At 47.4% G+C, this 26,589-nt stretch overlaps 3 protein-coding genes across 10 annotated transcripts in view; 1 reads left to right on the forward strand and 2 right to left on the reverse strand.

Annotated features, from left to right (window-relative positions):
• The window catches only part of TATDN1 (TatD DNase domain containing 1), a 37,994-nt gene extending 34,546 nt beyond the window's left edge, over nt 1-3,448 (reverse strand). For 2 of the 4 annotated variants that reach the window (XR_004043450.2, XM_030875760.3), the window contains exon 1: nt 3,376-3,448. Coding sequence is in view for 1 of the 4 variants with exons in the window: in XM_030875760.3 (XP_030731620.1) it covers nt 3,376-3,397 (22 nt within the window). In the remaining 3 variants the exon portion in view is untranslated. Of the gene's footprint in view, nt 1-2,612; nt 2,888-3,375 lie in introns of all 4 variants that reach the window. The other 2 variants (XM_030875762.3, XM_070044040.1) reach the window with 2 other exon arrangements.
• Nucleotides 3,449-3,475: 27 nt separating this feature from the next.
• NDUFB9 (NADH:ubiquinone oxidoreductase subunit B9) lies at nt 3,476-12,072 on the forward strand. Its single transcript, XM_030875767.3, has 4 exons — nt 3,476-3,634; nt 6,605-6,797; nt 7,359-7,472; nt 11,752-12,072. The coding sequence occupies exons 1-4, from the start codon at nt 3,534-3,536 to the stop codon at nt 11,881-11,883; spliced, it is 540 nt and encodes a 179-aa protein (XP_030731627.1). The 5' UTR covers nt 3,476-3,533; the 3' UTR covers nt 11,884-12,072.
• Nucleotides 12,073-12,748: 676 nt separating this feature from the next.
• MTSS1 (MTSS I-BAR domain containing 1) overlaps nt 12,749-26,589 on the reverse strand; it is a 164,686-nt gene continuing 150,845 nt past the window's right edge. For 2 of the 5 annotated variants that reach the window (XM_030875746.2, XM_030875747.2), the window contains 6 exons: nt 26,386-26,483; nt 23,878-24,097; nt 19,012-19,206; nt 17,557-17,730; nt 17,042-17,204; nt 12,749-15,650 (listed from right to left, as the gene is read on the reverse strand). In XM_030875746.2, the coding sequence (XP_030731606.1) occupies nt 14,950-15,650; nt 17,042-17,204; nt 17,557-17,730; nt 19,012-19,206; nt 23,878-24,097; nt 26,386-26,483 (1,551 nt within the window). In that variant the 3' untranslated portion in view covers nt 12,749-14,949. Of the gene's footprint in view, nt 15,651-17,041; nt 17,205-17,556; nt 17,731-19,011; nt 19,207-20,039; nt 20,160-23,877; nt 24,098-26,385; nt 26,484-26,589 lie in introns of all 5 variants that reach the window. The other 3 variants (XM_030875751.2, XM_030875752.2, XM_030875753.2) reach the window with 2 other exon arrangements.

Below are 26,589 nucleotides of genomic sequence, written 5' to 3' on the forward strand. Positions count from 1 at the left end.
GGTGAGTTTCAGAGCATGAACCAGCCAGCACTGAAAAGGGAGCTTCCACTCCATCCCAAGTTCTATCACTTTGCAATGATTAAGCATAGATTCTTATTGCTTTCAGACTGAGGATATAGTCATCTGTGGTATGATACTCAATGTCACAGAAATTAGTCTCAAGTATAACCGAGGACACAATGTTGAAGTGTCCTCTAGGAGGGAGCAATGTTTCCCATAAAACACAAATACATCTGCTTCCCGCCCTCCTTCCCCACATTAGAAACACTGGTTGTAGTTGTAAGGGGCAGCCATTGGTTACGTAATTTGAGAAGGGGGAAATTTAGGATTACAACCTGGTGATAGTCAGCTGTCCCAAATCAAAATCTAAGGCTGCTCTTATAACACTGGTTTTTCTATTACTATTATTAAATTTAAAAATTTTTGGCCGTGCCAGGCGTCTTGTGGGATTTCAGTTGCCCGATCAGGGACTGAACCCGGGCAATGGCAATAAAATCCCCGAATTGCAACCACTAGACCACCAGGGAACTTCCTCCACTGGTTTAATTCTTCATGCAACTGTTCCATGTAAAGCTTGTTCATGGACCAATTGTCCATGGGCCTAATATGTTGTTTTCCAAAGTACTGCTCATGACTATTTTGGGCAGAGATTTGATTAGTGGGTCATAGGCAGAACTTTTTAAATGGCATGGAATAAATATTAACTATCAGTAAGTCACAAAACAAAGATAGAATGTATAGTATGATTCCATTTTTGTTGTAAAAAACACATCGAATATGTTTGCATATTTTTATGATTCTGTATAAATTTTAAAATATGGGAAGGATATAAACTTTAGACACCGGTTACCTCAGGAGAGTGGAAATGAAGGAGAGCATACAAAAAAAAAATTGTTCCAATTAAGCCCACCTTCTTTAAGAAGTCTTTTCTAGCTTATCTGGTTGAGATTCCTTTATAAATTTTCTTACAAACTTAGTACTAAAATAACACATCTTGTTTTACCCACTCATTCATACTTCCATTGAACAGTCACTGTACTAAGCCCCTGGGAAACAAAGATAAATACCACCAAGTACCTGCCTTAAAAGAGTGTGGTCTAGTGGGAAAGGCACATACATATCTTAATTATAAAATAACGGGGTGAAGTAAAGGGTAGAGTTATGTAGTCTTAAAGAACAGGTAAAAATCAAACAGGCAAGAGGAGATTAGAGGCAGAGGGGACATTATGACCCCAAACTGCCACTCTAAAACCTTATCATAGGCAAGAAACAGCACCTCCAAGTGTTTATAGAGCATAAAAAGGATGAGGCCGGAAAAGCGGGCAGGACCACACCACAGAAAGCTCTGTATGCTATGTTAAGGCACTTCAACTGTCCTGAGGACAGTGACTGAAAGATTTGAAGCACAAGAAAAATGTAGCTGACTTGGTTTTTATAAAGACCACTCTGGAGGCTACACAGAGCATGGATTTAAGGAGACAAAACCTGAGGCAGGGATTTAGTTTTTTTATTACAATACAAACACAAACCTTTAAAAGAAAAAAATAATTGTCTTTTGTGAGGTGTTTCATGACTCTTACCCCATCTCCCCCATCAATTATATCACAGATTGCAATAAACAGGCTGAGAGACACCACACCTGGATAGTGTCTAAACCTCTGATGACCTTCCCATCCCCCAACCCCACCCCAGGCTCTCCCACAGCATTTTTAAAAACCTCTTTTGTGGCACTTTAACAATGTGCTACTTAAACATTCTCCCCTGCATTTGCTTTGACTGTACATACCTCTCCAGTCTGAAAACTAACTGCACCACTAGATTCTTTATAATTCCACATACTTAGTACAATGTCTCTGTAAAAAATACTGCCTAAAGTAACTGTTCTAAGTTTCTAATCCTAAGCGCTCTCCTGAGTGCCAGGCATTTCCAATTGCCCAGTAAATGTCTCCACCTGGATGTCCTGTAAGAATCTCAAATTTAACCTAATCCAAATGGATCTCGTTACATCTCCCACCCACTGCCAAACTACCCATGCTTCCATTTCATGTTTAGGTAGGTATTTATCCCAACACCGAGTCATCTCTGACTGTTCACTCTTCCTTACCTGCTATAAACACTCAGCTGCTAAATGCTGCATATGTACCTCTCTTCCATTTCTCTCTCCCTTTTCCAGTGCCCTTGTTCAAGCTCTGAAATGCTTCCCTGTCTGTCCCTATGACCCACCAAACCTACACAACAGCTGTCTACCTTACTAAAGCAGAGACGTGATCACTGTCGTTTTCCACCTTCAGGTAGCTGGAAACTTCACAAAGACAAGGATCGTGCCCAGCTTCACCCACTGCTGTATGCCATAGCTCAAGGCTGCCAATATGTAACTGGCATTCAATGATTTACTTAATGAATGCTCCTTGTCAAAAGCCTTCAGTGAAGCTCTACTCTATACACAGAAAATTAAACTCAGCAACACATTCGAGTTCCAAGTCACCCTTCCAATCCTAGCTCTTACAACCTCCCCCAGGCTTTCCTAAATCTGGTACTAAATATGCTTATTCCTTTAGTTTCTAATTTCCCATCTCTTGTTCTACCGATGCCAAATAGATTACTGTACTTGCCAAGTATAAAACTTGTTTCTCTTCCCACTGTGTGTGTCGTCCAGTTCCCCCACCAGATGGTGATGCCAGCAGAGCAGGGGCCGTGTCTGTGTTCCTAGGCCAGTGCCTGGCCCACCAGAGGCGCCCAGTTACTGTGATATGAATTACTGAGTCAACGAGTCCCTCGAAGCCATCTTCCTCTCCGCCAAAGAAACGGGAAACCGCGGGGAGGTGCACGTGGGATGGAGGAGAACATAGTGACAGGCCTTTCGTTTGCTTTTTAGTAGTTTTATTTCCTTTTTTTTTTATTGAACACAACACATATGTTGGAAAAAGCATAAACTGTAACTGCGCAGCTCGTGAATTTTCACAAAGCAGCACACCCGTGAAGCCAGCACCCATACTGAGATCCAGAACATTACCGACACCCAAAGGCCTCCCCTCACCCTCCTCCACAGAGTGCACTTTCAACCCTCAAAAAGCCGGACAGCGGGCTTCCCTGGTGGCGCAGTGGTTGAGAGTCCGCCTGCCTTTGCAGGGGACAAGGGTTCGTGCCCCGGTCCGGGAAGATCCCACATGCCGCGGAGCGGCTGGGCCCGTGAGCCATGGCCGCTGAGTCTCCACGTCCAGAGGCTGTGCTCCGCAACGGGAGAGGCCACAACAGTGAGAGGCCCGCGTACCGCAAAAAAAAAAAAGCCGGAGAGCTCACGTCCTGGGCCCTGGGGCCGCGGTGCGCGAGGCCCGGGAACCGAAAGAAAGGCCCCAAACCCGGGAAAAGTCTTACCTACGAATTTGAAGCGACTCATGACTGCGGCCCCAGCTCCTCCCTGGCGGAAGCGGAAGCGGCCGTCCGTCGCCCCGCCCGCCGGAAGCTCCGCCCCCTCGCCGCCGGCGTCCGGTTTCCCGGCATACCCCGCGGCCGCTGAAGGTGAAGTGGTAGTCATGGCGCTCTCGGTGCCGGCTGCCTACCTGACCCACCAGCAGAAGGTGCTGCGGCTTTATAAGCGGGCGCTGCGCCACCTGGAGTCGTGGTGCATCCACAGGTGGGCGAGGGGGACCCAGGGCGCGGGGAGGTGACCCCGGGGACCGCCACAGAGGCTGAGAGGCTCTGGGGACCGAGCGGCTCAAGGACTTCTGGGACGGGGTGGGAAGGCGGCCCCTTGCCCCGTGGAGCCCTCCCCTAGACCCGGGTTCGAATGCAGGTTTCGTCGCCCACATCTGGGACACTTTGAAGACTTGTTTATCTGGCCCGGGCCTCAGTTTTCTAATCAGGAAAACGGACGCGGGACCCAGCGCAGAGGGTTGCATGACGATTAACAGAAAGGAAGTGCCAAACATGGAAATGGTCATGCCTCCAGCGCTCACTAAATAATAGCTTCCTTCGTGACTTTCTCGTTCCTGGTACTGGCAGTAATCATAAATGCGTTATTTTCTTTAGTTCTCACAACTCTGGGTGTTAGGGATTATTTAGCCTTATTTTATAGATGAGAAAATAAGAGGCTAAAATAAGAGGCAAGAGACTGACTTGCTCAAGGCCCAGCAGCTGGTTAAGTGGCCGAGCCAGGATTACAACTCAGGTGTCTTAACTCCAAAACATCATCATCACCCCTCCCATCAGCTTTTCTCTTTTTAGCTTCATTCAGTCCTTTTCATTAGCGTCACACCCCACCGAATTCTTTACCTCCCACATAATTCTCTACTTCTTTCCTCCCTCTGTCCATCTGGGACTAGTCTTAGAACACAGTCTTAAAACATATAGGTTTTCGTGATCTAGATGCAATGCATGGTGGGGTGACAACCCAAGATGTATGAATGCCAGGCCTCCGTGCCCTTAGCAGAATCCTCAAACCTAGTGTCAGGAGAAGGGCTTCTGAGAAAAACCTCTAAACAATGGGAAACTGAGTACATCTGGAAGAGTTGTGGAGAGGATCCTGGAAGCCCAGATTGTATATTTGGGATTATTGTAAAGTCATTGACCTACTTCTCTTTGCTAGGCAGGAAGATGGCCAGGTTCAAGGCTGTAGGGTTAGTTACTTCCCTAATTCTTTTATTCATCTGAAAATTTGCAATTCAGGTTCTGTGGTGGTTGACAAAAGTTAATGAGGCTTCTTTCTCAGCTGTAGCAATTTATGGATTAATGAGGAAGATGGACATATAAACAAACAGATAACATACAGAATTATCTTTCATAAAGATGAAGGAAGTCAAGCCATCAGGCATTCAGGTATTGTTGAACTACATCTGAGAATATTAATATTGGAGGAAAGGATAAAAGTAGTTACTGTGATAACACTGACTCGTCATTTCTTTAAATCTCACTGACATCTTTTCTCAGTACTTGCCTGATTTTTTTCCTTCCATTTGCCCTCATAGTGCTATTTGTTCTGTGTGGGTCCATCCTAGGCCCTTGGTCATTGCTGTGTATACTTTGGGCAGCCTCATCTAACGCTGGGACTTGAGTTACCACCTATGCTCACTTGTCTGTAGAGCTGTATTTCCAGCTGTTTGCTAGATTACCTACAGTTCTCTAAAACTGAACGTATTTTTCTTTTCACTACCTCATTTTGATTCTCTTCCCAAATTCCCTGCCTCAGCCAATGGCATTACTAGTAATACAGTCACTCAGCTTTAAGTCTTAGCATTATTTTCAAGTACTCCCTACTTACCCCTCTGCCAACAACATACATACTTGTATGCCGTTGGACACTGATTTTTGTAAATTCTCTCCCCAGTGTAATAATGTTCGTAGCTTACGTTGGGCACCAAGGATGTACCAAGCACTGTCTGAAGTGTGCTGATATGTTTTAGCTTATCCAATCTTTAGGACAACCCTAAGATATAGATACTGTTATTAACTCTTTTATGGAGGAGGAACCCATGGCCTAAAGACTTTAAATAATTTACCCTAGGTTACACAGCTAGGAACTGCAGAGCTGAAACAGTCTTAAGCTATCTGACTCCATAGCCTACTCTTGTAACTTTGTAGTCTAAATGTTTTTCTCTTGTCACCATCCATCACTGTTGCCTGCTTCAAGCCCTTGTCATCTGTGGCCTGGATTATCAAAGCCCCATTACTACTGAGCCATAAAAAAGAATGAAATAATGCCACTTGCAGCAACATGGATGGACCTAGAGATTATATATTAAGTGAAGTAAGTCAAACGGAAAGATAAATATCACTTATATGTGGAATCTAAAATAAGGTACAAATGAACTTAATTACAAAACAGAAACAGACTCACAGACAAAGAAAAATTTATGGTTACCAAAGGGGAAATTGGGGGGAGGGATTAATTAGGAGTTTGGGATTAGCAGATACAGACTACTGTATATAAACTAAACAACAGGGTCCTACTGTATAGCACAGGGAACAATTATTTAATATCTTTTGATAAACTATAATGAAAAAGTATATATATCTATGTATAACGGAATCACTTTGCTGTACACCAGAAACTAACACAACATTGTAAATCAACTACAATAAAAAATAAAAAAAAATTTTAAAGCCCCGTAAATGATCTCTGCCCATGGTTTCTTCTAGAACCTGACCGAAACTTGCCTAAGGTCAGGCAGCTAGTGTCAGTCAGAATTGAAACCCAGGTCTGTCTGATTTGAGCAACACTCTTTGCACCATGTATCAGTAATACGTGCCTTCTACATCTTTGTGTCTCCAGAATTTAGCACAGTGCCTAGCACAAGGTAGGAGGAAATGCAGTAAGTTGTCATTGAATGAATGTTGAATGAGCCTACAGAGGCGATAGAGGAGACAAGGGAAAGGGGTTAGGTTGTATTTATCAGTAATACAGTAGCTTTTTGTTGCTGGTGTTTGGGGTCTGTCAGGGAAGCCGTCGTGATGATGTGGCTGCTCCATTGACAGGGTCCAGGGAGGGGCTGGGAAGTCACGCTACTCACCTGAAAGGTGTTAGTGGAAGTACTGCCTCTTGTCAGACAGTAATACTGCCTAATTGAGTAGATACCATTTCTAATCTCCAAAATCATTTTGGTTTAAGGGACAAGTACCGGTACTTTGCTTGTTTGATGAGAGCTCGGTTTGATGAACATAAGGATGAAAAGGACATGGTGAAGGCCACCCAGCTGCTGAGGGAGGCAGAGGAAGAGTTCTGGCACTGTCAGCATCCTCAGCCATACATCTTCCCTGAGTCTCCTGGGGGTACCTCCTATGAGAGATACGAGTGTTACAAGGTAGGTGAGGACCACAGGTGTCTCAAATCCCGAACCTCAGCCTTGGAAACCACTTGCCCTTTTAGGGGCAGCTAGGACATTTCTTTCCTGACAGTTAGTGTCAGTTTTCTCTCTCCCAGATGCCATCACGACTTTTCTTTCCCAATTCAGTGCCAAGGTCTTGCAGTAAACTTTCCGGCAAAGCAAAGTGCTAAAGGAATTGGTAAATAACTCATTTTTGGACCTTAAAGTTAACCAATTTCAATTGGTGCTTAGTATTCTAAATGATATTTCCAAATAACATACAGCCACGTTGGATCTTTAGAGAACTCAGGTAGGGGAGGAATGATGCCAGTTCTCTTTGGACTGACCTTGCTGTTTTTCATCCCTAGGCTGTTTCACTCTAAGGCATTCTCCTTTGTCTCGGTCCTCTGCTGTTTTGCTTAGTGTCAGAAACAGTCTGATACTTGGAATGGTTATAAAAATGCACCTTGATTTTTGTCTTCTGTCTCTTGAGCAGGCCCTACCCTTGACATGTAAATGTGTCCTGTGGAATGACGCCGTGATTTCCTCTCCTGACAGGTTCCCGAGTGGTGCTTAGATAACTGGCATCCTTCCGAGAAGGCAATGTATCCTGATTACTTTGCCAAGAGAGAGCAGTGGAAGAAACTGCGGAGAGAAAGCTGGGAGCGAGAGGTGAGTCTTGCCTGTGTTTTACCATGTAGTTTGGCCCACATGGTCAACACCTGGAAGGAGCTGAGGTTTGGTTCCCCACGTGCAGAGGTCCAGATTCCAGCTCCGACAGTTACTCTGGCCCCTTGCCTCTCAGATGTACTTTCTCTTTCAGGTGTGTTAAATGTAACATTTACAGCCATCTTAGAAATAGGTTAAAATGTGTTCCCTGGTCTTCTGGCTTTTCTGTTCTCTGATTTTGCTTCTTCCCTCCTTCCCCTCCATAGTCCTCTGCCTGACCTTGCTCTGCCCTACAGTCCCTTAACCTTCTCCACCAGCACCTTGGGTATTTTTCCACTCATGATGTCTGATTTATATTTTAAAAAAGTCAGTCTTGCTGTAGTGTGAAAAATATATTGGAGAGGGCAAGTAGAGAATTGGCGAGACCAGTTTGGGGTTATTGCAGTAGATTAGTCCAAGGATTATGGCAACTAGCACTAGGGTGGATGCAGTGGATATGGAAGGAAGTAAATTCAGGATATTGTCTGCAGGGATGTGAAGAGGGATTGGATGGGGGGTGGGGGTGGTGGGTAGTGAAGGACAGGGAAGAATCAAGAATGATTTCCAGGTTTTAAACTTCAACATCTGGAGGATGGTTGTGGTGTTTATTGAGATAAGGAAGAGGGGAAAAAACAGATATCAAAGGGACAATCAAGTGTTCAGTTTTAAATGTTAAATTTACGAATGTTAAATTTGAGAATCCTGTGAGACATCAGGTGCAGGTGTCAGAGGGTGACTTTGGATGTACGAATCTGGAACTCAACTCAAAGGAGAGATTTGAGCTCAAAATAGAAATGTGGGAGTTATCAGTTGTTTTAAAAGCCACAGAATGAGGGTCTCTTCTGGGTGCCCTCTCCCCCATAAAGGAAGTGGAGGGAAAGCCACAGAAATGTTTGAGATCCTTAGATCCAAGAGAAAGTGTTTCAGGAATGGCCGGGGGATTTCCCTGTCAGCCCAGTGGTTAAGACTCTGCACTTCCACTGCATGGGACATGGGTTCGATCCCTGGTGGGGGAACTAAGATCCCACATGCTGTGCCACATGGCCAAAAAAAAATAAACAAGAATGGCTGGGGCCAAGTCATCTTTGATTTGATGGAATAGAGTGAGTACTAGAAATAACATCCAAAGGTTTTGGCTACAGGAAGGGCATTAGTGGCCTTGATTAGAGCCATTTCTATCACACGAAGACTGATCAGAAGGTGAGGAAGAGTAAACAGGAGGGAGTGATGACTCTTGAGAAGATTTCCTGAGGAGAACGAAGAAATGGGGCAGTAACTGGAGGCTGGGGGATTACTTTCTTTTAAGATAAATGATGCGTATATGCTGATTAGATCTGGGGTGAGGGAGAAATTGGTAGTGCTGAAGAGAGGAAAGTTTTTGAGAAGAGGGGTGGGATCCCAAGCATGTGTGGGGGCCTTTGGAAGGAGAAGGGATTCTTCCTCCATTCTAATTGGACAAAAGATGTGTATAAATACATTTGGGTTAGAAGTTTTGATGATGGGGAAATGACAGACTTCGATGTGATGGCTTCTCTTTTTTAAGTGAAGTCAGGAAAAGCCAGGAAGTGGGCAAAGCATGTTTGGAGAATGTGGAAAAGGTGTGATAATTGTGGGCAGAGGATGAGCTTGCTGGAGAATAGTAGTAAGATTGCCATGTGGTGGTGAAGGCCCACGTGAAGTTGGGAATAATTAACATGTTGTGACACCAGTTTGTTCCAGTATTTTTTCTTTTTTTTAGCAATACTGAGCTGTATGGTTGCAGGTTTGAAGGTAGACGGTGTGGTTGTCCACTGTCAAGAGTGACGAGGAACTTATTTGAGAGGGAGTGATTGTCGTGATGGAATCTAGCTGGATAAAGGAGGGAAGTAGACAGAGAGGCTGCTGCAGAAAGAAGGGCAAGTTGGGTGTGAGGACCTGTGAACTGGCAGCATCTGTGAGTTTCAAGAACTATTTTCAAGGGGGCATTTAAGCAAATGAGCTGGAAGGGGACACTGGTTGGATAGTGGGTTACTTAAATTCATGATTTTGTGACCAAGGAGGGCAGTGTTTTCTAAGAAGTATGTCAGCATTTGGGAACTCAAGGCATATTGATTCATGGAGAGCAGCAGATTCATCCTGCAGGTGGTCACTGTGATAACCACTTCTCCCCAAAACATTCCTCCTTTACCAGTTCCGTCTCTTTGACATTATTAAACAGCACATGTGCTTGAGGCTCAGATTAGCCACAATCCAGAGTTGGTTTTTTTGGAGGAAGCTTCAAAAAATCATGGATCTGGAAAGTGGGTGTCTTAGGTCTCCTCCTCTATTAGGACAGTGATGGTCTTGGAGATCGCTGGAAAAGGGGTAGCTGGGCAGTGGGGGCAGAACTGAGCACACTTGTACCTGTGATTTCATGTTATTTCTTGTCCTCATTGCTATTTGGTGGGCTTTTAAATTAACATCCCTAATGTATTCAAATTGAAGCTTCTTAATAGTGCTTTTGGAGACCTCTTAGCTGAGACACAAAAATAAACATTTTTGGGGGGAAGAGGTGGGGGAACCATAACAAGGGGGAATTGGAATGGTAATTGTCAGGGTTTTGCTTAATGAGTAAGAGGTGGGGTAGGAGGGTTTGTTCTCAGCATTGCTGTTTTAAGAATGGGAAAACATTTAAGGAGAGCAGCTTTTGTGTCCGAGTTAAAATGTGGGCATAAAGATAATGCAGTTATAGAGTCCCTCCCATCAAGCCTCTTAAGATAGCCTCATCCACCGGAGGGCAGAGAGTAGAAGCAAGAAGAACTACAATCCTGCAGCCTGTGGAACAAAAACCACATTTACAGAAAGATGACAAGATGAAAAGGCAGAGGGCTGTGTACCAGATGAAGGAACAAGATAAAACCCCAGAAAAACAACTAAATGAAGTGGAGATAGGCAACCTTCCAGAAAAAGAATTCAGAATAATGATAGTGAAGATGATCCAGGACCTTGGAAAAACAATGGAGGCAAAGATCGAGAAGATGCAAGAAGTGTTTAACAATGACCTAGAAGAATTAAAGAACAAACAGAGATGAACAATACAATAACTGAAATGAAAACTACACTAGAAGGAATCAATAGCAGAATAATGGAGGCAGAAGAACGGATAAGGGACCTGGAAGACAAAATGGTGGGATTCAGTGCTGTGGAACAGAAGAAAGAAAGAAAGAATGAAAAGAAATGAAGACAGCCTAAGAGACCTCTGGGACAACATTAAATGCAACAACATTCGCATTATAGGGGTCCCAGAAGGAGAAGAGAGAGAGAAGGGACCAGAGAAAATATTTGAAGAGATTATAGTCGAAAACTTCCATACATGGGAAAGGAAATAGCCACCCAAGTCCAGGAAGTACAGCGAGTCCCATACAGGATAAACCCAAGGAGAAACACGCCAAGACACATAGTAATCAAATTGGCAAAAATTAAAGACAAAGAAAAATTATTGAAAGCAGCAAGGGAAAAACGAAAAATAACATACAAGGGAACTCCCATAAGGTTAACAGCTGATTTCTCAGCAGAAACTCTACAAGCCAGAAGGGAGTGGCATGATATACTTAAAGTGATGAAAGGGAAGCACCTACAACCAAGATTACTCTGCCCGGCAAGGCTCTCATTCAGATTCGAAGGAGAAATCAAAAGCTTTACAGACAAGCAAAAGCTAAGAGAATTCAGCACCACCAAACCAGCTCTACAACAAATGCTAAAGGAACTTCTGTTAAGTGGGAAACACAAGAGAAGAAAAGGATCTACAAAAACAAACCCCAAACAATTAAGAAAATGGTCATAGGAACATACATATTGATAATTACCTTAAATGTGAATGGATTAAATGCTCCAACCAAAAGACACAGGCTTGCTGAATGGATACAAAAACAAGACCCACATATATGCTGTCTACAAGAGATCCACTTCAGACCTAGGAACACATACAGACTGAAAGTGAAGGGATGGGAAAAGATATTCCATGCAAATGGAAATCAAAAGCTGGAGTAGCAATACTCATATCAGATAAAATAGACTTTAAAATAAAGAATGTTACAAGAGACAAGGACACTACATTAAAAAAAAAAGATAATGCAGGTATATACAAACAACACTTTTCAGTAGTGAGGATCAGGGTGTGTCATGTGACACAGTAGAAACAATGCCGACACTTCCCTGTAGCAGAGAGATTGGACAGTCAGTTCAACTCCTTTTCTAATTGTTCCTTCCTTACCCCCCCTTCTAGGTTAAGCAGCTGCAGGAGGAAACCCCGCTTGGTGGTCCCAGAACTGAAGCTTTGCCCCCAGCCCGAAAGGAAGGTGATTTGCCCCCACTGTGGTGGCATGTTGTGACCAGGCCCCGGGAGCAGCCCATGTAGAGAAAGAGAGGAAGATGCCTCACCAGTCACGCTCGCAAGTGAAATAAGTTACAGGACATACACTTGCCCTAATAAAATAACTCCATATGGTTATGACTGACGTGTTCTTCTGAAGAGTAACATGATGCCAGGTGACTGGGCCACTGTCGTTTTCTTAGCAGTTGTGCATATAAAGAAAAGTACCTGAAACGTAGTCAGATGTATTCTGTTCTTCCCCATTAAGTCATATTGATAACACATGCAATCGAGGGAAAACTGCAGCAGAACCAGATACAAGGTTTACTCTGAAGATTTAGTTGAACAAACTTGAGTTGAAGGCTTAAACTAGCTATGGTGACTGGAGGGCATAAGAAGCCAAGAAGAGGCACGCCAGTACTGAGGACATAAGATACCTTTTCTGTTTTCTAGATCCCACTAATGGAATTTTAGCTCTGATTAAAGGACTACTCTAAGCAGCACGCATTCAGCAAATAAGCATGGAGTTCACGGGGTTCTCAGGAGTGGAGTTTGATGGCATCCAATGTAGATGACACTTTGGTGACACTTATTTTGGAGGCAGTTTTCCAGCTTTGCTCCCTCTACCGTAGCTTGGATTGTCTGCAGACACAAAGGTAAGGGTAGCAAAACTCCAAATGTTTGAAGTTTCTTTTTTTAAGGGTAAAGCCATTTTTAAAGCTCAACCAAGCCCAGCTAGTTTTAGTTCTTGGTAACTCACTGTTTAGGCAACTAGTGTTCTTAAAATGCACAAAAATGATGTTGTCATCTTTCTAACTAAGCTCAATCTGAGTCTCAGTCCATTTTCTAACACTTCACTAAGACCTCCACCTGAATTTTAATAAGACTTGAAATGCAGGGCTTTTTTTTTTCTAGTGGTTCTTTATTTATAATGTAGGCTGAAGCAACTGATACAAGGTAAGAGGGAGACACGTTACACAATTGTTATTTATACAAGTTTAGAACAAAAAACTGCACAGGGAGAGGTCAACTCTCAGTACAAACTAGCAACTAAACCACAGTAATTTACCTTTAGAAATGATTTCTTTATTTTTAGCTGTGACACTGCTTTTACAATATGCAAAAACACAAACAGAACTACCCAAGGCGTTTTGTCACATTCTTTCTACATTGAATTTGGCAACATTTTATATTAAATTTATTCAGATTATACTAACGTTTAAAAACTAAACAAGTGAAAAGCTGTACCAAGGTACAGTTACATCCATTTATTTGAAAGGTTTAAAATACCACTTTTATCTATCGTAATTACCTTGCAGTGATTTCTGCTTTTGCAAAAACCATCTCAAGCATCATATGCACAATGCATCAGCTACTTTTAGTCATCAAGATTGGTGGGCTAAACCACAGGCACTACTGTTGCTTATATTCTGTAAGTGGAGCTTGTTTTTCAAAGAAAAAAAGCTTAAACAATTTCTAATAATCATGCCTTTGCTTGAAAGCAGTAACATAAAATGTTTTTGAGCAATCACAGCAGTGTTAAATGTTAATATAGAGAACACTGACTATACAGGTACGTTTTTTTCACATCCAGTGCAGTTATGTATTAAAGCAGAAGATTATGTAATTGAAGATTGGAGCCAACAGAGATCTGCAGGACCCACCAGGCTCCTATTCCTTGAGAGGTTCGGTCCCAAACGAGCACTTTCAACTGACCCGAAGGGGCTGGCTTTTTTAAACACCATTGCATTCCTCAAACGTGGTCCCTTTAAATCTGCACATCTCTGCTGGCTTTAGGGGATGGGCATTGTAACAAATTTAACTTTCACTTAGAAAAGACAGAAATCCATTCCAAAAAACACTGCCTAGAATACAAAAAAAAAGGGACAGTATGGTGGTCAGATTCCCAGTGACAGAAATAAATCCTCCTCTCTCCGATGTTTAGTGTGAAGCCAATTAACTGCCATTATTTAAAAGAAGATAAGAAAAACAAGCCTCCAGACTGGTAAACACATTGGCAAGTTGCCAGACTCCAAGCTGGTTACCCTTGTTAAATCCGCTCCAGTTTTTCCAAAATATTTGGGCTTTTCAACGCGCCCAGCCTGCTAGGCACAGTTAAGTAAAAGGCATTTGCTATATCTAAGAATTCCCTGCTATCAATCATTTTTAAATGTTTTCACATTTTTAAAACTGCCTTACCCTTCTGGATGTGTTTGGATTCAGTGAAAGTGGGTATAACTAACAGGTAACTGAAGTGGGGGGTTCTATGTCTACCCGGTGGCGGCAGCATGCACGGGACTGGAGGTGGGTGCTGTGTGCAGTCAGGAGCGATCGTGGGAGAAAGGAAGTCCTTAAACACCCTGCAGAAACAAACACTGCAACCCAGTGTGGCTTATTCGGATGCATTTACCATGAAGCTACTAGAAATTCAACCTACGAGGCTACTGTTAAATGTAACAGGATCGGCTGTGTTGACAGTGTGCCCCTCCCGCGACCCTCCCCCCAGTCCCAACACAGCCTCTACCATTTCCAGAGTTCCCTCACTCCTAATGTTGCGCATCAGCTGACTCCCGCTTTCCTCATTCCGAATGTAGTATACTTGAATAAGGATTTTTACCCCTTACCCATTTTGTTTGTACATTACACTAACTTGAATTTGTGTCTAAGCCAGACTACTACAATGCATCTACAAAAGCTTGCAGGAAAGAAAAGAAAAGAAAAAAAGCTAAGTATAGTTATCCCTTTTTCTGAAATTACTACTTCGTGGTTCCCCTGCCCGACCTCCCCCCCTTATTATGCATTTAAAATTTTACAAAGACTTGTAAAAAATGGAATTTGGCACCTTCAGAAAAATCAAAAGGGAAACTTAAGATTAAAATGTGCAGAAAGAAAACTCAATATTTACAAATTAAAAGATCAAGGTTATGTCAGTTACATATGTTGCTTTTAATTCTTATCTAAAGGTGTCGAGTACTTTCAAAAGAGCTGTGTTCTCAGTTGCCTACAAAATCTTTTGTTTGATTACAGATTGGAATGGATCAAGACAAACTAGGTCTATTAATTAGACAGTTCGTTCCCCACTGGCAGCATTTCTTGTGAGCCTAAGAGAGCCTAAGTGAAGCGCGGGGCTGAGCGGTCGTTTGTCGTGGTCTTCTTCAGTTTCACGCCCCTGCGGATGGCGTTCAGCATGTCTTCTCCTTGCGGGGCATCCCTTGGGCTCAGGTCTGCAGGGTCACTCTCTGGAATCTGGCCTGGGGAGGCAGTGGCACTTGGGGGATCCCTTTCCTGGTCTTCGGCCTCGCTTTCTGGAATTGCTTGTCTGTGCTCCTCGGGGATGCTCGGCTTCGGGCCTGGAAGAGGAGGGTTGACGGAGGCTTGGCCGCTCCACATTGAGGAGGGCATGCTGGTGCCACCCTGGGGGCCCTCACCCACGGACGGCGACTCGGGGCTGTGCTCACCCCGCTCCTCGGGCCCATCTGGAGGGGCTGACAACACCCCAGGGAGGTCTGGGACGGTAGGGGTCTTGACAGGGATCACAGGTGTTTTGATGGGGATGGGACCAGCTCCTATGGTCCCCCGGCGGACAGAAGGCTTGGTAGAAGGGGTCCGTCGGATGGTTGCAACCCCTGGGGTGACCATAGCAGGTCCGAGGGTGGTGGGGAGGCCAGCAGTTGAGGCTGGGCGCTTCGCTTGGAACATCCGTCGGTAGGACTGGCTGATGTCGCTGTTTCTCGGAATGGTGGAGGATTTGTCGAACTCCTGCTGATCTGCCTCCTGGTCACCACTTACAGAGAAATAATCGTAATCTGAAACTGATCATAGGATCCGATTAGAAATCGCCGAGGCAGTGGCTGTGCTCTTTGATTCTTTTGTGTTGGGCGGACAAAGGGCCCCAGAGGCCAGGTACTTCACCCGCAATCTCATCCCAAGCCTTCCGGGGTTTCCGGGCCAGGCTTAGCAGCCCTCACCATCTAAGAACTCCCTGACAGGGACCGTCGTTTCGTTCACCAAGGGAACGCTCAGCACCAAGAGCAGCGCTGGACACAGCAGGCCCGCACTCAAACACCGCTGAGCGGTGAAGAATGCAAAACTGCCAGGCCGCAGCGAGGCTACCTCTGAGCACCTCTGGGAGGAATAAAGGGGGTGGCAAGAGGAAATAACCTCTACAAGCCCTCCAGCCCGGAATTTGACTTGAGAGACAAGCCCCACACGGACCATCACAGACCTCACTACCTCCCTCATGATCAACTCGTTAGGCGAGGGCTAGAAAAGCAATGGAGCTACTGGTAACGAGTCTCCGAAAACAAGGCAGAGACAGGTTCCATCGGTGAGGGGTGCTCACTTTCTCTCCAAAAATGGGGTCACGTGGGAGGGGGAAGCATACAGACTGAACATCATAGAGCTCGTTTCTGAAGAGCAGCGCTCTGACGTTCGGGTAAGTTCTGTGTGGTGGGGTGAAGCTGTGTGCTGTATGAGGGGGTGGTCAGCAGCATCCCTGGCCATCTACCAGATGCCAGCAGCACGCCCTCCAGTTGTGACCATTAAAAATGTCTCTAGCCGTTGCCAAATGTCCCCTGGGCAGCAAAGTGGCCCTCCACCGAGACCCACTGTCCTAGAGACTTGGACTGAAGGACTGCTGACAGGCTTGGTCAGCTCTCATAGACCTTTCCTAGCGGCTGGCCTGCCATCTTGCTGGCTTGTGTGTGTGTGTGCTGGGGAGGGCGGTGAGGGAGGCAAGTTCATAGAGAATTTGGCTGGAGTTTGGGCTTCAGACTCTAACAGACCTTCGACTCAAATTCCAGCTCTGCTGCTTATTGTGTGAACTTGGGCCTCAGTCTCCATGTATGTAAAATGGGGATAAACAGACTTGTGACATAAACGATTGTGAAGAATTAATGGGAAAATAAAGGAAGTGCTTGGTACAAAGTGCCAAACACAAATGATGTTATCATTAACAGCATCTGTCTGCCTTCAAATTGGGACATCCCTGTAACCCTGATGGTGAGAAACCAAGTTGTGAAATCTGGCCACTTTGCTGCATGGCAGTGACCCGACAACTACAGACGAGCCCTCCAGAGCATTCCAAGATGCTCTACTGTGGCTGGACGGACTCTCGCACGTCTGCCTCCTCCCAGCGGGGAGGGCCCCCTTCCTCACCTGGCACTGCTCAGGAAGCCCGGCTGGAAAGCTCAGGCTCTCCTACCTTGGGAGGGGATGGTGTCCTCAGAGCAGCAGGGGGTGGTGGTCTGGGTGCTGTAGCCGCTGGAGCACTGAAGCGAGTCCCGGCTGCTCCTCTGGGTGTCAAGCTGGAGGCCCCGAGACAGGGCCAGGGCCAGTTCCTCACAAGCCTCCATCTCCTCTCCAGGCTGCAGGTGGGAGGAGAGAGACAGATGAGCCACCGGGGCCGCGAGTTCCCTGTCTGATACCCCCAGAGCCTTTCTGCACTCCTCGTCCAGTGGGGGCCTCAACAGGACTCCTATTCTGCTCCCGTGACCACCACTGTCTGTGGGCCCAGGGGGCCGCCAACTTGCTTGGACCCTACCCAGGCTCTAGAAAGTTCTAGAGTCTAATTCCCATACAAGACCTTCCCTGGGGGCCTTCTAAACGCTGTAACAGGGAGTAGGGGAAAGGGGCTCAGATCCCTCCAGTTGCTGGCCAGCACGTGGCCCCCGCCAGGTCTCGAGGGGCCCAGCCAGCTGTAGAGAACAAGAGCGTCACCCTGGCGGCGGCCGACACGGTCATGCTCCGCGGCCTCTGAGCCTCCTCGGCAGCGGTGGGCGTGCCTCCCGCTGCGACGGGGCCTCCACCGCTGGGATCTGGCTCTCGCTTGTCTTTGCGGCGCTGAAGGGTGTTCACCAGAGGCTGATCGTAAGGTCCTGGCTTGGCCCAGTCCTAAGTGGAACAAGTGTGGTCAGGTGCCAGGGCCTCTGCCTCCACCGGGAGGCCACAGAAGCCTCCAGACAGCTGCCCGCCCACAGAAGGTAGCTGGTCCCCTCGGGGGAAGCTCAGGCTGGGACAGGCCAGCAGCCCCTCCTCTGCCCTCACCCGGCACTAGAAGAAGGGAGCAGAAAATCCTCTGGGGGTCCCTTGGGTACCTGCCCTTTCCTCACATCCGCCCAAAGACTGAAAACCCGCAACAAGGGGGCAGGTAGCCTGAGGGACACTCTTAGTTACAGCCATCAAACAACTGACCAACTGCCTATGGTGTCTGAAGGCACCGGCCAGTGGAGAGCACATCCCCAGGGACCAGGCCCTCCCTTCCCATGTCTGGGGCCCCCCCGCTGGGGCCTAGCAGCTCAAATGACCTCACTCGCCTGGAGTGGCCACCAGGGGGCGCTAAAGGTACTTCAGCCACTCTCCCTGAGGCTGAACCTCACTTCTGGGAAACTGCCCCAAAGGGCGCTTCAGGATGTACTCTCTGAGGTCCTCACAGAGGAAGGGAAGGCCCCTGGGCCAGAAGAAAGATTCTGAGGGGTCCGCACCACTTGTGAGGGAGGCAGTCAAGGCCTGCTCGAGATGGCGGGCCGCCTAGGGGCCTACTATTCAAGTTAGGGACCTCCTCTCCAAATAAAGGTAGAACATCCTCCTGGCATCAATCAGACTTGCTAGGAAATAATATAAAAACTTTTCGTTTTTATATTAAAGCAAACATGTTTTAAGACTAAAAATAAAGTCTGCAGGTACTTTTAAGATAAAACATAATAAGCCAAACCGTATTTTGGGGCATGGTTCTGTTACCATGGCCCAGTAAGGGTTTAAGGGAACAGTCTGGGGAACATGGCCGAGGAGGAGAGTCCCTCCCTGGTAACAGTGACACCCTCAGGAAACCCCCAGGAGGGCAGAACTTGGACTTACAACTTGGGAGCGACTTCCCTGCAATGCCGCATCTGGGTCTACTGGGGTCTAACAGGGGTTAACTGGTGTCTCCTAAAGGGAGCTCCTCCAATCTCAGCTCCGTGTGGACATACCCGTCTCAGCGCTGCCTGCTGCTTTCCGGTTCTCCCCAGTGGGAATTTACTTAGGGAGGAGGTGTTATGGGGAAGAAGGCAGAGTGTGAGAGGAAAGGGGTGGGGTGGGGTGGGGTGGGGTGAGAATCGTGGGGCAGCAGGGGGGTGAGCACAGAGGCAATGAGGGACGGGGGAGAGGGCGAGAGGAGGGCGGAGAGACACAAACCTTCCAGCTAGGGATCTGAGATGACGGGAACATGCCGGGCCCAATGGTGTAATAATGAGCGTAGTCTGGAAGGTGGACAGAGGTGGCCCGAGGGAGCAGGCGGGAGGCGGGCAGGCAATGAGGGAAAAGGCTCGCCCCTACGGGCCCCACGTGGGGCTCGCTTGATAAACTATAGTGAGAAAACCCGTTAGACAACTGGAAACAAACAAAAAAAGGGAGGAAAAAAGGAAAAAAAAATTAATATAAGAGGATGAGTGTGGAGATACAAGATGGCATTGACATTCAAGGGATGGGGGAGATCTGAATATCTGCAAATAAAACAAACATCAGGGCTCTGCCACTCATGGATGGTCCAGGATGCGAGAGAAAAGCGCTAGCTACGGTGCAAACAATGCCTGCATATTTGACACCAAGTATTCAGTTGGGGAAATATTTTATCTACATTTTAGAATAGTTTGGAAATGATCCGTGTCCCTAATGTGTGGTGCTCTCAATGGTTTTCGATTATTTCACTAATAATTTCACAGTGACGGTGATTCGCTCATCTCATTGTGCAAATTTTAAAATTCAAAAGCGTCAACTGAAAGCTGTTCATTCCAGGTTTCCAAAATCATCACTGTTCAGGAGATTCCAAATCAGGGTGAAGGGTGGGGTGATGGCAACTAAAAGGCAGGAAAGCACACAGCCTCTGACGCAGTGAAGTGTCACATCCAAGGGCACGGTGAAGAGGAGGCCATGGTGGGTGGGGTGCAGGGGAGGGGAAGGGGGGAAGACGGATGGCCATCCATGTCCTGGGAAGAAGCCTTCACACCTCCGAGTTCCCCATACCCCTTTCTCTCCCTCTGGACGACCGCAGGGTCATTGCTCAGGGCCAGGCACCCATTCTGGAAAAAGCCCTCAGTCCTGTCCCTCCCTCTGGCCCCAAGAGGGGCCACGCTTGGTGGAGATTTTGAGTTTCCAGGTTCCTGCGGCTGTGCGGGGAGCAGCTGGCAGGGGATGGGGGAGAGGCTGGGACCCCAGCCGGTCACCTTCTCTGTGGACGCCCAGGCGCCCATGGTGGAGCCTGAGCTGACTGAGGTAGGCGAGCTGCACTCGCTCACGGACTGGCAGGTTTCCGAGGCTTCAGAGGAGGCCGAGCTGGACGAGTTCTGCAGCCGGGGAGGGGCCACACACCACCGAAAAAGGACGGTCATAAAAAATAAAAAGATGGGGGGGGCAGGAGGGGAGAAGGGCACGCACGGAAAGACAGACATGCATACAGAAGAGGGAAGGATGAGAGAAGCAGAGGGTTAGGGTTACTTTTTCCCCCAAAGCTGCACCAACACAGAGGCCTCCAAGCCCTGGAAAGGAAGCATGAGACCCAGCGAGCCCCAGACCTGCCGGACTGCAAGGCCCCCAGAACCCCACCATCTGTGTGTGTGCCTGGTTCAGGGGAGTGTGGTCAAGGCGCTGGACTCCCTGTGTTCTCTAGAGCCTTTCTTCCTGTGCCATAGGCCCAGGGCCCAAGGGATGCCATGACTTTTACATCTCTCAGGTGTCCAGGCGTTACTGCAAGAGGACTGACCCCCAACTTGGGTTTTTGCTCCATGTCTGCCTAGAATGGCCCTAATTCCTGGACTCACTTCCTTCATCCCATGCAACCTCTGGATGTGGGTGGCTTCCAGCTATGAAGCTGCATCTTCACAAGACATGATTTTAGGTCTCTCTGCCTGGGGAGTGATTCTGAGGTTTGAGGCAGTGAATCCCAGTGGTTAGGGCAATGTTTCCAGTGGCCGCATAGGGAGAAATGAAGCACCCTGGCGACCTCTGGGACATCACGGAAAGGAGGTCTGGCTTGCGAAAACATCTCTTCAGCCTGATTTTATTAACCATCCAGTCCCTGCCAGTCTCCTGGTGTCGGCCAGGGAAACCGCTCCCAGCTCCTAACCTTCAGCAGAGGCAGAGACTGCCTGTTAGCTCACCACTACATCGTGACATTCTGGTCCTGTCCTGGCATGTGGCAGGTGTTTAAAAGTGCTGAATGGATGAGTGACAATGACCATATCTCTTCCATGTAACTGGGTCCCCCAGGATAGTGCTTTGGGCCCACCCAGGTATCTGCTTTAAGTTTTCTTCACTGTTAACTGCAATCTCATCCCATTTGTATAAGGAAGTCTGCGTCTTCTCTACTATTTCCCTGGAAGTGTCCCTGTATTCACTGGCAAGGAAGCCAGATCCGTGTTTCTGTCCACCCCTTTCACCCGCCAAAGAAATGTTCCTACAAAAGGACAGATCCTTAGCCTCCCATCCTGCAAGAGCAAGGAACTGAAAAGGCATTCCACAATGCATGCAGCTCCGAGGAGCCCAAGCAAGGCCAGGCCCCGTGGTGGAGGTTCTGGCCACTTCCCCAGCTCGGTGTCTGGTTAGCCATCCAGGATCTGAAGTCTGAAGGTTCAGATTGAAGTCTTTTTTCTGCCACTTCCCAGTCAAGGAACCATGGACTTAATCTCTCTAAACCTCAAATTTTTTTTTCATCTTTAGAATAGGGATTAATAATATCTATCAGATGAAGATTAAATGAGATACGGTGTGTGTACACCTCTGTATATAGTGCTTAATCAACTATAAACAAAAATCAGTTATCACTGTAATTTACCAGGACTATTTATTTTGGTTCCTGTAACTCAAATGTGTTCAATTTGAAAAAAAGAACCAGTAAATCACCCCAGGACTGCAGGTTCGTATTTTCTTTTGACTTCTACTCATTTTTTTCCTGAAGAACTCCTTGCCTTGATGGAGTGAACGGTTCTAGGCAGGAGCCTAGCTGCACACGTGGTCCATGACTCCTGGGCACACATGGCATAATTTGAAAAGAGCAGAGTGGAGGAAAACGGGAGAATTCTGAACACATCCTGCCACGTGGCACCCACTTGCATCCGTGTACCTGAGGGATCGCCCCCTTTCAGACGTTTGCTTCCTTCCTCCCACCCAAATTAAGGTAACACTACTTCCTCCAGGAGACTGTACCTACCCTCTGGCCTGTGTGATGTGTACAATTTCCTTAAATTTCCCCTCTGCCTTAGAAGCAGCTGTAATGGCTTTTTTAAAAAATAGAATTCTCAATTAAATTTTGCAGTATCCCTGAGTTTATTAAAACTACCCTGGAGTTGCTAGTCAAGCATAGCTTGGGTACCAGCTTTCAGATTTCAGTAAATCCCAACAAGCTGCCTTCTGCTTCCCTCGACATTACTGGAGACAGAAAGCCCGCTTCATTCAGCCTGATCCACACACGCACAGCAAGGCTGGAACACACAGCTTCTTTTTTTTAGAAAGCAGTGTCAGTGCACAATACTTTGTTAATGTGTCAGTTGTTAAAAACACACACAGAATGACGCTGCACATTAGAAAAGCCTTTGAGGAACCGCAAATCCCTGCTCCCCCTCTGACCACTCTCACTCTCCGCTTGCAAGACATGCAGGTGCTGTTTAGCGCCACACATAGTGGGGACGGACAGGGGACAGGTGGTGACCCCTCAGAGACTGAGCCAAAGCACCCCAAGCACATCAGGACTTAAAGCTGCAGCTCTGGCTCCAAGCGTTTCCATTCGAAATTGAGTGTCGACCCCAGGAAGACAGAGAGAGGCCACAGTCCCTGGGGACGGCTGTAAAATGCCAAAAGGAGCACCGGGCTGAGCAGCTCTGGGTTCACCGATGTCAGCCATGTCATGCGAGTGACCTAGGCTCCCCAAACACCTCAGATGCTTCTTCTACGTAGAGTGCTCCCCAGAACACTCTGCCAGGGGCACCTTATGGCCAGGGCGGTGCAGAAAGGGTGCTGGACCAGTTGCCAGAAACCCTGGTTCCAGATCCTCAACCTGCAGGTCACATAACTGTGCGACTCGGGCAAATTGCGTTACATCTCTGAGCCTCCATTTCCACACAAAACAGGGGTAACAACACTCTGCGTGGCTGTTGGCAGGACTACACAGTTAACACAGGCAGAAGCTCCTAGGATGGTGCCTGGCACACAGGAGATATCTGGTGACTGTCAGGCAAACTGGATACCTGGATGAACAAGACAAGCACGTGACCTTCTGAATCCCAAGGAGCTTGAACCAAAGGCTGTGGTCAGCCTCAAAATGTCCACGACGGGCTCGGAGCCACCATGCTCCCCAGCGGATGGCGCTGAGAGGCACCCTGGAGGTTCACGTTTCCCAGTGTCTACAGGTCAGGTCGTGCTGCTTATTAATCTAGAGGCCAACCCACTGGCACAAAAAGAGGACAGAGGGGAGCAGGTGAAGGGTGTTCCGATGCCCAGCTCCTGCCTTCTGCTCTGGCTGGACCCACTGGGCTGGGCGCCTAGCGCCATCTAACCCAGCTGTGGTCAGAGACTCAACACCTCCCCTGCTCCCAGGAGCAAGGTGCCAACAGCACTACCTGCATGGGCTCTGAAGATGCTTTCTCATTCTCAACACAAATTAATAAAACGAAGCTGAGAGTGCCAGGGCAGGTCTCCAAGGCACTGTTCAGTGACAGAAGCTCCACCCCCATTGGCAAATGCCCATTAATTACTACATCACGCTAAGCCGGGCACTTACAGGGACACCAGGGAGTGGCCAAACCTCTTTGAGTCTGTGTACATGTGAAAACTCCCCAAATCAATGCAGTGACTCAACCATCACCAGCATAATGATCGTAAGCTTCAACCCCCCACTTACGGTATCTCTCCCTTTAGGAGAGTAGCTCCTCTAGAGATGAGAAATTAAACCAGAGGTTTCCCGTCAGAAGACAGGGGTCTGTCCAAGCCCAGGTCCCTCTCTGGTTCCAGCCACTGAGGGTGGTCCAGACCCCAGGTGCTGCGGCTGCTCCAGGAGCCAAGGACCCTTACCTGGTTGGGGGCCTCCGGCGGCATGGGGGATGGCGACTTGGACTGGAAGGCGTCCTGGGAGATGAACCCTGAGTCATGGGAGGACACGCTGGACAGCCTCACAGGCGCCTGCTGGGCCAGGCTGGAGCCGCGGTAGCGGTAGTGGGAGCTGGGCGAGTGCGAGTGGGAGCCGTGGGAACCGCTGGACCGCGAGTCGCTGCTGTTGACACTGTTCAGGCTACTGCGGGGGCAGCGGGGGAAGGGGGACAGACGACACGGGACGACAGGGGAGAACATCATGCAATCAGCCCCCGGCCCCAAGAAGCAGTGCAAACGGCGAGCCATGTTTTCTAAACACCCAATCATTAAGCTAGTAAACAAAAGTGTTTTCCTGTGAGCAAGGGGTGGGGGGGACACCAGCCACAGAGACTCAGTTCTCCGATGGCACAACGAGGCGTCCTTAGGATGGAGGCCCGTGATTCTAAAGCTCTGCTCTGTCACCTGCCACCAAAGCCAGGGGACCCGATGTCCGCGGCACGAAAAGGGCTCATCTCATCTGCTCGCAACCACTGTGACCCTGAAGCCAAAACCGCTAAGGCTTCAGCATGACCCGGTTGGAACACCCAAGCGTCTCCTTTCGATGGACCATCTGGGTCCAGGAAACCAAAGTCAACCCGGCCAACCATCGCTCGGCACCCCAGAGACTCCTCAAGGAGTCCCCCGTACAGAGTATCAGCAAATCGACTCTCTTTGTGTCCATGTGTTTTACATTTTATTTACAAAGTTGGTGCTTTAATGAATGGCTTGACCCTGAACACAGGTGTTTCTCTGTTAAAATACCTGTGGGCCCGGCAAACAGAACACCAGGCAAGAGGCAGGCAGCTTTCAGGGACTAAAGGTCATCAATCTAAGCTGTTTGCTTCCAGGATGCAACAGTAAACAGGATTTCAGAAAGTGACACATGCCCTCTGGTGTTCTGTCTGCGTTCCATTTCCAGTCGTAAGAGACAGGTCCTACACTCTGTCTAATCACTCAGATTACGAAACCCAGAAAACTGGACAAAGTCTTGTGGTCCAAACAAGCAGAGATGACATACAAGAGCAGCTGGAGAAGCATCAGAAGGCGTGAAATAAACAACCCAGCCTGGGATTAGGATGTTTGTGGTTTCTGCTCCTAAACCCGCAAGAGATTCTTGTCAAATTTTGCAAACTCGGACAGCTAATAAGGTAGTCTAGGGCTGCGTGACTGTTCTATACCAGAATTACTTGTTCCAACAGATATAGGGCAGTGTGCTGGAGGGAAATCACTGGGGACATTTGCCAGGGGTAATTATCATGATTTTTTGCTTTTCCCCCTGTCAGCCAGAGGAGGGCACTTGGACACTGACAACAAAGCTCATTGCAATTCCACTGCAGCAAGCTCAGAACTGGTGGTGTCCACGTGACATGATTTTCTATTGAAACTAAAACTGTAGAAAGAAAAGATACTTATGCAGCTTTGTTTTACACTAATCGAGATAGAGTTTTCTTGGTTACCAAACAAAACACGTCCTCAGTAAAAAAAAACGTAAGTAGATGTGTCATACACACGAACACACACGCAGTGCACAAAGGATGACAAGAAACCAACCTCTTCAGGTTGCTGAACGTCAGGATGAGCATCTTAAGTCTGAACTTCCTGCTCCGTGTACACTGCACAAGCTCAAATATGAAATGAAACACACGCACACATGTGCAGAGAGAGATTACCAGACACAGATTCGGCAGATCTATCCTGCTCTTTGCTCTCAACGCTAATTCACAGGAAGTGGGAATTCGTTTGGCTTTGAAAAGTCAAAGAAAAAGATGAGCAGGTGAAGTGTACCAAGAAAGGAATGATGCACGAGGATGTTTCCACCCTCACGGGAAGAGAATAAACTTGGCGGTCAGCAAGCCAAGAATGGTGCTCAACAGAAAACTGCCAGGAAACGGCGTTGCCAATGGCAGAACTATTCCAATGGATTCTCACTGTGAGTCACTAGGTAACGCTAGTGCTTCACAGAGCAGTGATGGGAGTGGTGGGAGTGGTTAACAGATCAAGAATTGTATTTACTTTATGAAGCCCTGAGACCAAAACTGGGGGGCAAATGAGGGCATGAGCCACTGTTACTGCCTTCACTTGTTCTGGCGACAGCAAGATGAGTCTGCACAAGAATCAACCTCTGTTTGCCCTTTTTTTAGCCCATGTGCTTCTTACTCTGCTAAACAGGAAGATCCAATGCGAATTCGTAAGATGGGAAAATCCGTACAACTACACTGAGTGAGAAAGCTGTGGCCACTGGTCTAAGACCTGATGGGATTTTCCTTATGACCCGAAACTAATCCAGAGACTGAAGAGTGAGACCAAAATCATGATGGGATCCTTTCACCTGATCACCATTTCCTGTTTCAAATGAGCCATTTTAGAGCTCAAGACTGACTCTAATGCTCACATTAGCATAAAGAAAAATGCTGTGTCCCTAAAGCAGTGGCCCAGCCCGGCCTCACTTACCTGCAGACACTTGATTTGCGGGACATGGTGGTGCTGGGGGAAGAGGGTGGAGTCTGGTACGACCAACTGTAATCAGAACCTTTCAAGTCCAAAATCACCTAAGGGGACAGAGCCAGGAGGGTAAGCAAGGTGTTGAGAAGCGAAACGTTATCTGTCCAATCTTAACAGCCATCATAACGTCGAAATTCTGCCATCACAGAGGAG

Source organism: Globicephala melas, chromosome 17 (genome assembly GCF_963455315.2).
Source record: "Globicephala melas chromosome 17, mGloMel1.2, whole genome shotgun sequence".
NCBI classification, from domain to species: Eukaryota; Metazoa; Chordata; class Mammalia; order Artiodactyla; family Delphinidae; genus Globicephala; species Globicephala melas.